Source organism: Manacus vitellinus, unplaced genomic scaffold, assembly GCF_001715985.3.
Source record: "Manacus vitellinus isolate BGI_N305 unplaced genomic scaffold, ASM171598v3 scaffold_2_pilon, whole genome shotgun sequence".
Lineage (NCBI taxonomy): Eukaryota > Metazoa > Chordata > Aves > Passeriformes > Pipridae > Manacus > Manacus vitellinus.
In genome coordinates, this window is record NW_021940208.1 from 12,955,210 (window position 1) to 12,970,314 (window position 15,105).

Consider the following 15,105-nt stretch of genomic DNA (forward strand, 5'->3'; position numbering starts at 1 on the left):
ATCTGGTCTTGTTCTTTCATTATTCTAGCTTTCCTAGTCTTGACTTAATCCTTTTCCAGAAGAGGAAAGATGCCTACATGTTTGAGTCTCACACACACAAAGTCTTTTTTAAAAACACTCTTACAGATGAGACTGATTTTTCCATGTGTGTGTGCGTAAACTTAAAATCAGATCTGAACAGCAAATTAAATAATCCCCTAGAGCTGCTGTGGAACTTCTGATAGACCCTTCCCACAGCAAAAAGTGAGGCTGTACTAAGGAATAGGACCCAGGATTCAGTCGTGCCATACCTGAGCACTGACCTATGTCAGCTTTCCAGAGAACTGTGTAGCACTAACCCTGCTTCATAAGGTGGGTTGGTTTTTTGCATGTAGATGATGATGTTGTCATGCAAAATCTTCATTTAGAGCCTTAATCCATGTGAGTCAGAGAGGCATTTATCCTCCATAAAAATGCACTCAGGACTGTATTTAGTGTAGGCTGCACAGCATAGATAATAAACAGGGGACACATTTCAGTCAATAGTAGTTCTGTATCCCTGTGTGATGAGATTTTAGCTACCCTAAATTTACCCTTTACGTAACTGAGGTAAGCAAAAGAAGGCAATCTTTGTCCATCTAACAGTACATTGCAAGCTCTTCATCGTCATTGTCACCTCTACCTCTGTCTGTTCTCCAGTACATTCTTGGACCTGCTCTTTATGCATCCCCACCTTCCTCAGCTGAGCCTCCACAGTTTGTGATGGAGGTAGGTCCTGTTTCTCCATGAGGCAGCAGAGACAAGGTTTTGAGGTTCTCTTTTGTCCCTTTGTTTTAAGACTTCCCTTTACTACTCGGTTGAGAGCGAAGGAGTTGCTTCTGAAGAGAGAAACAATCTGCAGCATATTTGCACAGCCGTTTGCCTTTGCTTGTCCTTTTCAAGCATAAGATTGGGATGCTGAAAATGGCCTAAAATTGGTTATTGCTATGATACTTCTCTTTGCTGGAATCAAAGTCAGGCTTTTGCCACCAAGAAGTAAGGTTTAAGAAACAGAGTTGTTAGATACAAATACTGCGGGGAAACGACAACTATTTAAATAATTCACTTTTGTTCCATATGGCTACCCTGAGTGCCTTCAGACTTTCTTTGCTAAAAGTGAGAAGAGTGTTTCAAATATATATAAAACTTTATATTGAAAACATATAGGCAAAAAAGAAGTCTGCTGTGCTTACAAAGAGTGCAATGTGAAGATAACACTGATAAGCAAATAATTGGATATTTTACTTGCTGTATTATTATTTTTAACCAACCACTTTCAGAATTTTATAGGCAAAAGAATCAAAGTATTTTAATCATGTGCTGTCTTGATTTGCAGATCAAAATCAATTAATCTTGTTTTGAGCAATTACATCTTCTCAAAACTTTGCCCTTAGGATTCCCAGGCCAGGAAGGTGATGCACTTCAGTTTCCCTCTTTGGAAAACCTTGGCCTGTATATTTAAATAGTCCTTGATTGTACATCATCACACAAGGGAAATGCACCACTAGATAACTAGTATACGTAATTTTTATTTGTGAGAGGAAGATGCTGATTTGGGAAGGGTTTTTTTTTGGTTAAATACATTCCCCCTTTAGGTATTTTACACTTTTCTTACAGCTTTCATGCCCAGCCATCCGTCCACCTGTGGATGTTCTACGTGCTTGGTGGCATCAGAAACGTATACCCAGGCCTGAAAGTCATGGCTCAGACCCCAGTGCCATTCAGGAATGAGAGTCAGCTGAAGGAGGTGTTACTAGGGTGCCTAACCAGCATTAGATATCTCTGTTCAGGCAACTGAGTCATGTCCCCTTGTATTAACCATGAGGCAGGTCATTTGGCTGTAGTAAAAGGTTCACTGATACCCTGCCTACATAGAAGTTTTTCCACAACTGCAAATTGTGTCAACCAAAGGATGGCTCAATTGTCTATGCCACATGGAGTTTTCATATGGAAATTTAATTGCTTATGTATTTCAAAAAACTTACAGTTTAGCTGCATTATCTCCTCCTCAGATTGTGTGTTGCTGAGTTTGGTAGACATGGTTGTATCTTGGTTCGTTGATTCAGACATCTTTCGGTAGCACCGTCTGTCTTTTTTTTTAGGTTATTTTGAGATGTCACTGTAAGGAATAGATAAAAAAACATTTTTCCAACAAGTAACAATCATGTGGATAGGAGCTTGTCACTGGCAGCTTTGAGTATAGCTCCTGTTTGCCTGTTTTGACCTCTGACTGCTGAGTGCGTGACTGGCTCGGTCAGACACCCACATGCGGGTCTGACCGGGGACAGTGCTTACTGTACCCATAGAGTGCCCTGGCATTAGAAGCCCTACAGCTTCCAAGGCTCTTTTTCCTTCAAAGACCTCAAAGCATTGAAGTAATTTGCCATGGGCTAAAAAAAAAAAAAAAACCAACAAAAACATTTGGGAACTCTTCCTGTCAGCACCAATATATGTATCTATAAGGAACAAATGCAGGGCTGATAGAAGGCCCAGGTTACTGAGAGGTGCTCTGGGACAAATGATTTCTGTGATTAGGAAATTAGTAGAGCTTAAAAAAATTTAAAAAGGGATGAGGCTAGTTACAAAGCCAGGCTGCCAGGGTTATGAGTCACTGATATGATACAGGGTGGAAATTCTTCTCTGTTTGTGCTATGGACTGAACACTGTTTTCCTCCTATGATATGATAGAAGAAAACTAGTTTGTAACTCTGTAATATCTCATACTGGGCAGGTATATGCTTGAGTTTTGTTCTTGCTTTTAGTCAATATGCTTTTACATGGGAAGTGCCTTGATGTGTGCAGATTTCAGTTGTATGCATATTGCAACAAGGCACTATTGTAGACCTCAGCTCTTGTCATCAATGTGTATGTTTGCTGCAGTTTTCAAAATGTGAGCTCTGTGTTGGTTTGAATGTTGCATTAGAGCACACCAGAAGTCTTGCAGGTATTCTAAGCAGTCAGACTTTTTGGAGTGCGTACCACAAGTCTTTTCAAGACAGCCACTAGAAAATCTAGTAGAAGATCTAGGGTCTGGGAAGGTAACAGAGAAAATGAAAGTGTTCTCATCAGATATTTCACCACTTTCTACTAACTCTCCTAGCCTAGAAAATGATTGATTTTTACCCAGGAGATGGGGTTTTTCCATTTAAAAATGAAACTACAACTATCAACAGGCCAAATATAAAAGTGATGTTTAAAATAATCATTCGTGCGTACTATGAAAGAGAAATAGGCATTTCTGAAGGAATATACTGTATCTTCCAACTAGGAGTTGTAGATTAAACATAATCAGCAAGCAGAACTATAGTATACACCAATATCTCACCCAGGACTACAGCTGTCAACCTGAGTGGTCTGAGTTTTCAAATACTCCTAATAATTGGGAAGATATTTTTAAAAGAATTTTTCTTAACAAAGAAGTACAAACATTTCTCCTCTTTTTTACAACTAAGCGGAAGGAAAAGAAGTCAGAAGCAGCAGCATGATTCCAGTCTTTTCACCACATGGTGTATCATAAAGCTGATGAAGCACAAAAATCTCAAAATGAAGAGCATCAAATCTGCATGACAAGAAACCAAAAGAACAAATTTTAATTGCACATCTCTTTCACAGACTTTTTCACTAATCATTTCAATTTCTTGGAATTTGTATCCACTCAGCTATCAGCTTAGGCATGCATCTGAAAAGGAGCCGAAAAAAAGTGAAGATTTATACAAGTTTTAAATTCACTTGCTCAGCAGTGCAGAATAGCTAGTATGCATGGTAATGCATTCCCCATTTCTGTTTCATAGAGTTTAAGTATATTTAAAATTTATGTTCTGGATGAAAGAATTTTAATAGTCTGTATTAGGCTATTCCCTCTGCCTTTAAAAATGTGGCCTGAATTACAAGAAGATGGAAAGCAATAGGCAATAACATCCATTTCTTTCAGAGTGTCCAGGATTTCATTCCAGAAATGATTTTTCAGACTTATGGGAAGAAGCATAGTGTTACTAAAATGTAGCCTAACTCACCTTTTGTTCAGTGTTAGGAGTGAAAAGTGGTTTTATCCATTCGAAACCATGGAGATCGTTTAGAGTAATAACAGCACAGTGATTCCAATGGAATTTAGTAGCTGGAACAAGCCCTTCCTGGCTGTTTTAAAATGGTTCACAATATGTTTGTGGTTGCACACCACCTGCTGATAGCACGAGCAGTAATGTCCTGTATCAGGCTTTGCAGAGGAGGCCTTATGGCTGCCCAGTGGGCACCGAATGCACACCAGGTGTTCTGATTTTGTGTTGTTGCGGGGAGATGTAATTAGACCTTCTGTGGCTGAAATACTGTTGACCATTTTTGCTGTGCATATGTGCATGTGCATTTTAAGCATGACACATCTGTCTGTGACTCCCAGTGAGTCCTGAAATACACAAATATACTACTCTTTCAGACAAACAAGCACGAGAATAGTTGTGTAGTATAAAACAGTGCCTAGAAAAAATATTGGTCTGTGTTTTATTATTACAGTGTCATTACTGTGTAATGGTAATTACATTACTGTATTGCATGATATTATCATACAAAACAGGGAATGCCTATAACCGTACCCTATATGAGGCCTGTAACTATAGCTAAACAGGATATTGAGGTACATAGTTGTATCGTTCCTGACAGCCTTCCTAGTGTAGGCACAGAAGATGGATTTGAAACTATCCTTGGAGTACCCCATGCCAGCTAAAATCGAAAAACTTTGATTATTATGGCTGGCAACAATTGCAATATCTTATATAATTAGCTTTCCAGGTACTCTCTCCAGTGTCATTAGAGGAGGAAACAATACAGTTCCTCGCTTAAATCCAGTTAAAGGTAGTGGGCTATTTTTTTTTCCTTTTTCCTTTTTTTTAACTTATTTTTTTCTTTTATTCGGGATCTGTGACCTTCAACACAGCCTCTGCTGAGGATGCTTCTTTGTGAGAGGTGTTAGCCATGACTCATTCTCTCTCGACACAGGTGAATGTGTACACCACCTCTTTCACAGACTTCTGGAGTCTGAACATTGTTTCAAAGTTTTTCTCACTTTTACTTTGGCACTTGATCCATTGCACTATTACTCAAGCTCCCTCATTATCAAGAAACATACAGCAGTGCTATGTTTTAGAAAGCTGGAAATAATAGGTACTTAAAATTTCCCTACTGAGGGGGGAAAAAGTATTTTTCAGTAACTTTCTGGTGGTTGCATTTACCTCAAGACATGCGAGTAGAAGCAGCTTTTAAAATTCCTGTGGCTATCCATCATAATATTGTCCCCTTCACAAATCATGGAGAAAGAATTGTCTTTTACCCTTCTGGAAAGCAGGTCGTGGCATACCTGCTATACACGACAAGCCAGCCAAGTGAAAGGTGATAGCTTATTTCCGTGCCCCCATGTTTCTTCTGCTACACAGAGCTGTGGGGTTGGGAGAGACCTCACAAAAGACAAGTTGCTTGTCTCCTCCTGTGCATGGAGAACCCAGGATGGCCCCAGAGGAGCTGTATAACTTGTTCTGCAGAGTGTCCAGTGAGGAGATCCCAAAATCTGTGCCCAGACTGTCTCACAGATCAGGTTGAAAACTTTTACTAGCATAGTGCTTAACAGTGCCTTATGCTAGTTAAGGACTTCTCTGTCCTTATCCAGCAGGACTATGGTGAGTTGACTGTGGCTCCCCCCTTCCTAGCAGAATGGGGGAGAGAAAACAAGAGGAAGAGAAGGAAGAAAACCCCTGGGTCAAAATAATGACAGGGATATCACTCACTGAGTAATTTTTTATGTCAGACAGACTCATCTTGTGGAATTTAACTTAATTTATAGCCAGTTAACATAAATATTTAATTCTTTATCAGGTATTATGAAACAAAAGAGGCAAAGATGAAAAATATTCAGGGGGGAAGAATGTCTCTCCTTCTCCCAGGCTCTCTTAACTCCAAATATGTGTCCTCCATGCTACCTCATCACAGCCTCACTCAGACACCTCTCACAGCTGCAGGTGACAATCAGTCCCTTCAGAGCAGCCTTGAGCAGTGCAGGGAATTGGAGTCCCTTTTTCTCTGCTGCTCCTTCCTTCTTGCACTTTTCCTGTTCTCCACAGTCTGCAAGTCCCTCTGGGGGTGTACCTGCTCCTCGTGAAGCACCTTCTCCCTGAGCGTAAGTGTTCCTTCATTCCCTTCTCCTTCATTGTGGAGCCTGCTAGAGCTGGGCATGCCTAGTGTGGGACAGACCCAGTTTCTTCTCCCGGCAACCACCTTGCAGCCCCTTGCTCCCAGAACTTTTCTGTGGACACCCAGTCGTTGATTGCTCTCCTCTATTTTAATTAACTCCTATATATTGAAGATTGTTTTGTTCCCCCACAAGTTGCTTTTTTTCCTCCAGATTAACTAAATGTACTTCCTTCAGCCTTTCCCCATAGGTCTCATTTCACTTTCTTTTGGATTCTTATCATTTCATCTGTGTCTTTTATAATATGTCCTGCCCGAAACTGGATGTAAAAGATGGGCAAGGACTTGTCTGCCTTTAGAATATGACATAATTGCATCTCTTGCCTTACTTCAGACAGTTATTGCACAACAGATGAATATATTTTGTTTTGCTTGTGTCTGATTGGTTTCTGTTTAACTGTCTCTCCACAGCTTTTTTAATACATGTTAATTTCTTCTTCTGAAGTGCAGTATGAAGCAAATTCTTAGTTTTGTCATGTTGATTTTGGACAGTCTCTCCAGATTGCCTAATTTGTCTGCAGAGTGCCTGCCATCCCCTTGGGCTTGGAGACCTTCTCCTCTCTCTTTCCCTGTTCACATGGGAGCTCACAGAGCTCTTCCAGCAGGGATCTGCTGTCTCTTCCCCTGCTGCCATGTGTACCAGTGTTCAGTACTCATCTGCTAGCATTTCCTAAACACATTGCGCTCCCATGTTGGTATTTCAGGCCTTTTGGTTTCCCTCATCAAGTCTCCAAGCTGCCTGTTACACCTCATACTTTTCATTGGGCTATGAGGATTTTTAACAAGCCCTACTTATATTTTTCCTTACTTGTCGAATCTGTGTACAGATTATGAAAATGTTTGGCAGATTTAGTAGCCCTCTCCCACACCATGGAGCAAGTGATGGCCATGTTTCAGCAAGGCTCAGACTGACACCCAGCTGCCTTTAGGAACCATGGAGCAAGTGAAGAGCATGGCTTTGAGATCTGCATTTCGTTGAGCTCCATTTATGGTCATAGAAAAATAAAGTCATCTAATAAAGAATTTGAATGTGTGTTTCAGCCACGGGAACAAAGAAGTATTTTCTTGTCGAGGAATCAAATTGGCAGTAGACTGGTTTTTGGAAAGAGGCCACAAGGATGTTACTGTGTTTGTGCCAGCATGGAGGAAAGAACAGTCAAGACCTGATGCTCTTATAACAGGTAAGCTCCGTTCCATCTTCAGTGGCTTGTTTGATGCTTTGCACATCTTGAGTGCTACTGCTCAAATGAACAAATGCTTAGACATAAAAGGTTCTAATAGAATATCTTTGGGGTAGTAACTTCCTTGTGATCTTCCCAAGTCCTCCTTTTCTGCTCATCTGATCAAGTTTCCATTAACGTTGCTACTTACTTCTTGAAAGAATGTAACTGCCATTTTTTAAATCTGCTATACACATGCATCATTAGTAGTGAAGAGGTTTGAAGTGAGTCATTTGCTGGGTGATCTTTATTGTGGTGAGCAGATTCTGCCAGGCTGGCCTGTCTGCTAGTCACCTGCAGTGAGTCACTGCCTGTGCTTCGGGTTATGGGAATTATCCTGACAGAAAGGGAATGGTTTTCTTTTCATTGTTACTATTAACAAGAGAGAAATTTTGAATATTTTAATTTTGAATGTGTTTATCTAGAAAAAAAATTGCTGTAGAGGTATTTATTTCTTGATGCATTTAACAGGTTCTGTGTGAAGGCTGGAGAGGCATGCTCCATCTGCCCTAAAGATGAAACAGAGGGGAATTTGGGGTTTAAAAAACCCCTAGAATTTAAGGAGGGAAAGGTGTTTTTTTTCGGAGGGAGGCCCAATGTGGCTACCTTTAAAGGGGGGAAAGCTTTTGAGAGTAGTAGATCTAGCTTCTAAAGGGAAACATGTTTTGATTGCCATGTGCATTTTCAGATATCTGGAAAGATTTTCATTCTCTTTGCTTGATTGCTACTAGAATATATCATGTTAATGCAAGAAAATATTTGGAAAGTTGATGTTCTCCCATCCTCACAAGCAGTGCAGAGCCTTTCTTTTGAAGCCATTCTCTTTAACTGTACTAGTGTTTAAGGTATGGGAAGAACATTGGCTAAGTAATAAAAATTTGGCTACTTAGAAATAAACTGTGACATCAGCTAGAAGTGTGCATAGGGCTGGAAGTCCCAAAAGGAGTTTCAAGAAAGTAGCAATGCACAGAATTGACCAGTTGTCTAATAATGAGAAATAAGTTTTCCATGTGTCATCGTGGACCCTGAAAATGGGAGGAAGATCAAAGCAGGTTATTGTATTTTCTGTAAAACAGAGGTTCTTCAGTTTTCTTGTCAGGATGCAGGGAGCCTGTGTGCTACCAGTCTTGTGAAATACATTGTGCTGACACTCCGTTTCCAGAGATACGCACCTGGAACATGTGACCACCTGGAATTTTGAAAAAGCCCTAGATGACTAATGTGAGGATGGCTCTAGACTGTCAGTATTCATGAGAAGCCTCTTGGACTAAACAACAGCCACATCTTTGTTATGAGTACCTGCCAGTCATCACATGGCAGATTTTTTTATTCTTTCTTACTAGGGAAAAAAATCAACTTCCATCACACTGTCATTCATCATTTACCATATTGTGGAGGGGTGAATACAAAAAGGTTATATTTGATTTAAAATCTTGTGCTTTTTCTCCTAAGCAGATAAATGCTTGTATCAAATATATTGCCTATATGTAATATTAATGCTGTATTTCTTTCTGTTGGAGTCTTTTATTTTCAGATGGAACATGTTCCCTGTCAAGTTTCTTATGCTACAAAACAGTTGAGTTATTTGAGATCTTAACCATTATTAAGAGCCATGAGTCATACTCTTCTGCTGGTTTAGATGTTGCCTAGTTTTTTTCATATTTTTCTTTCATAGCTTGTCTGCTCTGAGGAGGGTGATAGGCAGGAGAATTAACATAAGGGGTAGGTGCCCCAGTGCTAGGTACAACCTCCTTAGTAGCCTGAGGTCCATCTTTCAAAGCTCCTTGGGATCTCCAGCTTCCATACAGACAAAGAGAAAATGCTTTTGGATATGTGACTGACAGATTGTGTAGGACAAGAAGGAATTACATAAAATGCTAAATATGCTTATTTAGCAGGATTAAAGGGAAATCTGTTTGGCTTTGTTAAGAATTTATGTATAAACAATATGTAAACCATTCAAGGAGAGGTACAATCTGAACTATTGCTGATGTTAACAAAAAAAACCAAAACCAAACCACCACCACTTTTGCTGTTGGTTACAAAATGACATCAGAGGTCTTTTTGGGGATGCTGTTAATATTTGTGAAGAACCTGAGTGCTTGTACTGAATGTGGGTTTTCTAGTACTTATGGGTAGCAACCCTTTCTTTTGATGGGCAGAGACTTTTATGAGACAGTCCCATTAATGTGAGCTACTGGAATTCTTTCAAAACGTGTTTCTTGCTGGGTACCACAAATAGATGAAAAAGGTCTGTCTTTACCTAGGAGCTCAGTTACGGGAAACCCATGGCTTGGCTATATTCCTCCTACTCACTGAAACATTCAGTGATGTTTAAAACCACTCCTTCAACCAGAGGAGTTTTTCACGGGTGTTTTGATTCCTCTTTTGAACCAGAGGAATGTGAACGAAATCTCCTTGTGTTAGAATTCGAGAACTAGTGTGGAGCAGGAGGTTTTGATTTGTTTGTGGGTTTTTATTGGAAGTGTTGCCAGCTGACTGCTGACTCTAACTTCAGATATCATATATCGGACACCTTCTGCTGGACTATAATCATTTAAAGACATTTTTAGTCTAAATGTCTGGATTTTCTTCCTCAAATCTAATGTCTTTAGAGATTAGACAAACATATTTCTTTTCTTCCTTGTTTAACTTTTGACTGTTATTCCTTGTAGATCAAGAAATCTTGCGTAAATTAGAAAAGGAGAAGATTCTTGTGTTCACACCATCCCGGCGAGTGCAAGGGAGAAGGGTGGTGTGCTACGATGACCGATTTATAGTGAAGTTGGCCTTTGAATCAGATGGCATCATTGTTTCTAATGATAATTACAGGGATCTAGCTAATGAAAAGCCAGAATGGAAGAAGTTCATAGATGAGCGCTTGTTGATGTATTCATTTGTTAATGACAAGTAAGTCATTCTGTCTTTACATGTGCCACTAAAATAACGGAGGAAAGGACTGTTTGAAGATTTGTATGATTTTTTTATCTTACACCCAAATCATTAGGTGCCTGTAGAAAAACAGGAGGAATAGTCAATCTTAGATTTGTTCTTCTAATTAAAAGTACTCAAAACTCTGGTTTTGTAGTGATATCTTTATGTCTTTTTATGCTCTTTTTTTTCTCTTTTGATGTATGCTGATGTATATTTGATGTATGCTATGGTATAATATTTCAAATCTCTTGATATACTGAGCCAGTGTTTCTGAGTGCCTGTGGTTACACTCCTAAGTTCTAGGGTCATAGAAAAAACCATGTTGGAATGAACCTCAGGAGGTCCGTAGTTCAACTGTCTGATTAGATCCATCTATAGTAACTTCGTGCCCTGGCATACAGATCAACTGCAGTTACAACAGGTGGCTTCTTGTGATGGGAGGGACTACGCACTCTGCTGAGCAGACACTTGTATATGAGTGCCTGAACACTGATGCAAGAATCCTGGGCAGTCAGCACAGTTTTGTGAAGTTAGTTGTGGTGTTTTAAGAAAACGCTGCCTATATTGCTGCCCTTACTTTTGATTTAGGGACGGGTTGTGTGCAGCCCTGCTTTGCCACAGAGCGTAGACTGAAGCAGACTATTTCTATGACTCACCTCTCAGGCAGTACCTGCAGCAGAAAGATGGCCTGCCAAAACTGCTCTCAAGGTGTACCTAGGCTTAAAAATTACAAGATGGCAGATTATGGTGCAGGACACAGTCATGAGGTTCTTGGTCATTGCATAAGGAGTATGGAAAGGCTTGTTTGCTTCAGTAATACTTCTTTCCTTTTTTATAGATTTATGCCTCCTGATGATCCTCTTGGCCGCCATGGTCCAAGTCTGGACAATTTTCTTAGGAAGAAGCCTATTGTACCAGAACATAAGAAGCAACCATGTCCCTATGGTAATTTGATTTAACCCATCAATTTGTTGTACTGCTGGGACTGGGGACCAAGCTCCTGCTTTATTTTAACACTGCCAAAAATAAAAACTCTAACATTGGTTTTAACATTGTTATCTTAACCTAATAGTCGTTCAAATGCTGAGCTGATGGTGGAAACTGAAGTGATTTTTTTCATGTGCTAGTTAGAGAACATTTCTATCTATGGATCAACTTTTGGATCTATTCCTATGAATGATTAACAAACAACACCTAAATCCTACAGGCTCCAGAAGCCCTTTTCTAATGTGATAAGACGATGAGGTTTTCTTCCAGAAAATTTAGTGAACTATCTGAAGTTTAGCTACTGAGCAACCCTACAGGCATCTTGACTGAGCTGAAACCTGCTGGTCTTATGACTCTGGGGGACTTTCCTGTTAAGTTTTCTGCCCGTGTATCATCCTGGCCCAATACAGCAGGTGTGTACAGGCACACTGACAGTGTCACATTCAGCTCAAAATGTGGCTGGTAGTGTTGGTCTGCATTCCTAGAGCACTAGCTGCAACACACTACCACTGCCTATTTTTTCTCTGCAATACAAGAGAGACCTTTGATCATGCCCCATGTCACACAAAACCATTTGCAAGACTTTTCGAATCAACAGTAAAACTTTAAATGAGAGGCATTTCTATTATTTGATGTTTATATGATGTTGATATTTATTATTATTTCTATTATATTAAATTCAAACAGATTTTATTTGAAGGGGTTTTTTTATCTGATTATGTTTGTACTAATAGGGAAGAAATGTACCTATGGACACAAATGCAAATACTATCATCCAGAAAGAGGAAATCAGCCTCAGCGATCTGTAGCTGATGAACTTCGTGCCATGTCTAGAAGCACAGCTGCCAAAACTACAAGTGAAGGAGGACTGGTAAAAAGCAATAGTGTTCCCTGTAGCACTAAAAATGATAGCACTTCTGAGCTGAAGCGTGCTGCTCCAAAGAGGCAATCGGATCCTAGTATAAGGACTCAAGTCTATCAAGACTTGGAGGAAAAGCTTCCCACCAAAAACAAATTGGAAACCAGGTCTGTACCTTCTTTAGTTAGTATACCAAGTTCCTCTGCTGGAAAAGCCCAAAGTACTGCACCTTTAACTAACGGCCTTCCATCCGGAGTTCACTTCCCACCTCAGGATCAAAGACCACAGGGCCAGTATCCTACAGTGATGATGGCAACCAAAAATCATGGAACGCCAATGCCTTATGACCAGTATCCAAAATGTGAATCTCCGGTGGATGTAGGGTATTACTCTATGCTGAGTGCATATTCAAATCTGAGTATATCTGGTCCACGTAGTCCTGAAAGGCGCTTCTCCTTGGACACAGATTATAGGATTAGCTCTGTAGCTTCTGACTGCAGCAGTGAAGGGAGCATTAGCTGTGGCAGTAGTGATTCCTACGTGGGTTACAGCGATCGCTCTTACATGAGTTCGCCTGACCCACAGCTGGAGGAGAACTTGAAGTGCCAACATATGCACCCGCATGGCCGCCTTAACACTCCGCCCTTCCTACAGAGCTACCACGAGCCTCTCGCACGAGTGCAAAGCTATAGTCATGAAGAACCAAAGCATCACCACAAATCTCCTATTCCATACATGGCTGTGCATCTGCAGCATCCAATAGTCGGTGCTCGGTCTAGTTGTCCGAACGACTACTCCACATCTCAGAGTTCGCCACATTCAAAAACCATGCACCTGGGGAGAGCCCTTGTATCCACGAGAATAGATAGCATTTCAGACTCACGCTTGTATGATAATTCTCCTTTAAGACACAGAAAGCCTTATTCTGGCCAAGATGGGCTCGGAGGTTGGGATAGGCAGAGTTATGGGATGGATGCATATGGCTACCGCCAAACCTACTCCTTGCCAAGTAACCCCACACAGCCATGTTATGAGCAGTTTGCCTTCCAAAGCCTCCCTGAACAGCAGGACCAGACTTGGCGTGTACCTTACTGTGGAATCCCTCAAGACCCTCCAAGGCACCAAGACACCCGCGAGAAGGTTTACATTAACCTCTGCAACATCTTCCCCCCTGATCTTGTCAGGATCGTCATGAAGAAGAACCCTCACGTGACGGACGCTCAGCAGCTCGCTGCAGCCATCTTAGTGGAAAAATCTCAGCTAGGCTATTGAGAGATGATGCATCTTTGTGGTGTCTAGTAGTTTTCAGCTCAGCTCTAACGCTGAGGGAGGTTTGCTACAATAGCATTTGTGATCTCCTTCTCAGCAAGGAGGTTATATAGTAATCCGTTTATGTGAAATACTGTATCATGGAGTCTGTGTGTATAGCCCCATGCATTGGAAGTACCAGATATGTTTTGTGTTCTAGTTTGAAAATTTTTAAATGGCTATTTTCACAGCTGGAGGATGTTCCAGTTTAAATTAATATATATATATATATATATATATAAATAATCTGTGGTCTCTGGTTATAATCTTTGGTGCATCAGGGGTTTATATGCAGCACTTTCTATCCTTGTTACATGTTGTTGGGATTTTTTGGTTTAGTTTTTTAACTTGCTGGATGCTTGTCCTTGGGCTGTGAGGTATTAAAACAACCTACAGAAAGAGGATTTTGCTACTTCTGGCAAGCAGTTTTCAAGCCAAGTTTGTGAACTTTTTACAACACCAGAAGTATGTCTGATGTATGTTTGTTTGGGTTTGTGAGCTTTTTTTGTGCTGTAATCATCTGTTTATAGAAAACAAAGATTTACTACAGCACTGACTTCATTTTTTTAAACAAATAATTAAGTTACCAGTTAACAGTGAAATGGATAACAATATATTGGTAATTTATAGTATGGCACTTTTCATTATTTTCTTTGTTTATTTTAAATAGTTACATATTTTGTTGATGCAGTCAATTAGTAAGATCAGATGCAAACAGAGGAGGAAAAAAATTTTTTTTTTACTAATTTATGGATATGGTAAAAGCCTTAATGCCTGATTTTCAAAGGTACTGAGATTTTGCATCCCCCTTTGAAGGCAAGAGAAGCTGCAAATGCTCAGAACCGCATCAAATCAGGCCACCCTGTATCAGTTCCCTTGTGTTGTTACCCAGCTCTGTGTATTTCTGGTCAGTAGAAGAGGACCTGAAATCATAGGGTCATGTTTAGTTGTTTTATGTGTTTTTTCTTTGTATTGCTGCATAACTGTACTGGATAAAATATGGTTTTTCATAAAATATTTACCTGTTTTTAAATGAATTTAATTATCTCAATGCAAATTTTGTATTTAAGATACTGTTTGATTTTTCTTGCTATTTATCAAGGCTGGCCTGAAAAGGTTTTGTGTGTTCAGGATATGCAACATTTATTAACTGCACTATGGTAATGATATTGTAGCTCAAAATAATAATTTTAACTTTTTTTTTCGTTTCTGTTTCGGCTGGGGAGGGGAGGGTTGTGGGGAGAGAAGATACCATATGCATTCCTGAAGTTACTTTTTCGCCTTTTGCATCATGTAGGCCTGATTCTTGCCACAAATAGTGTAGTTTTAGAAACAGACAAACCAAGTCTGTTTTAGCATTAGTAAGGGATATTTCTGGTTTTAAATCATGGGTTTTATTAGCACCTCATCATAACCTTACATATATATATATAAATAAAAGAAATAGATATTGCAATTGATGTCAGATGTACTTACATGACGTAATCAGTTGCTGACAGTTTTAGGTTTTCATCCACTATAACAATGTTCAGTATTTAAAAAAAGTCA

At 39.8% G+C, this 15,105-nt stretch overlaps 1 protein-coding gene across 2 annotated transcripts in view; it reads left to right on the forward strand.

Annotated features, from left to right (window-relative positions):
* The window catches only part of ZC3H12C (zinc finger CCCH-type containing 12C), a 40,050-nt gene extending 25,589 nt beyond the window's left edge, over positions 1 to 14,461 (forward strand). For both annotated transcript variants that reach the window (XM_018071280.1, XM_018071279.1), the window contains exons 3-6: positions 7,291 to 7,430; positions 10,145 to 10,379; positions 11,242 to 11,348; positions 12,125 to 14,461. In XM_018071280.1, coding sequence (XP_017926769.1) covers positions 7,291 to 7,430; positions 10,145 to 10,379; positions 11,242 to 11,348; positions 12,125 to 13,521 — 1,879 coding nt within the window. In that variant the 3' untranslated portion in view covers positions 13,522 to 14,461. The remainder of the gene's footprint in view (positions 1 to 7,290; positions 7,431 to 10,144; positions 10,380 to 11,241; positions 11,349 to 12,124) is intronic.
* The last annotated feature ends 644 nt before the right edge of the window (positions 14,462 to 15,105 follow it).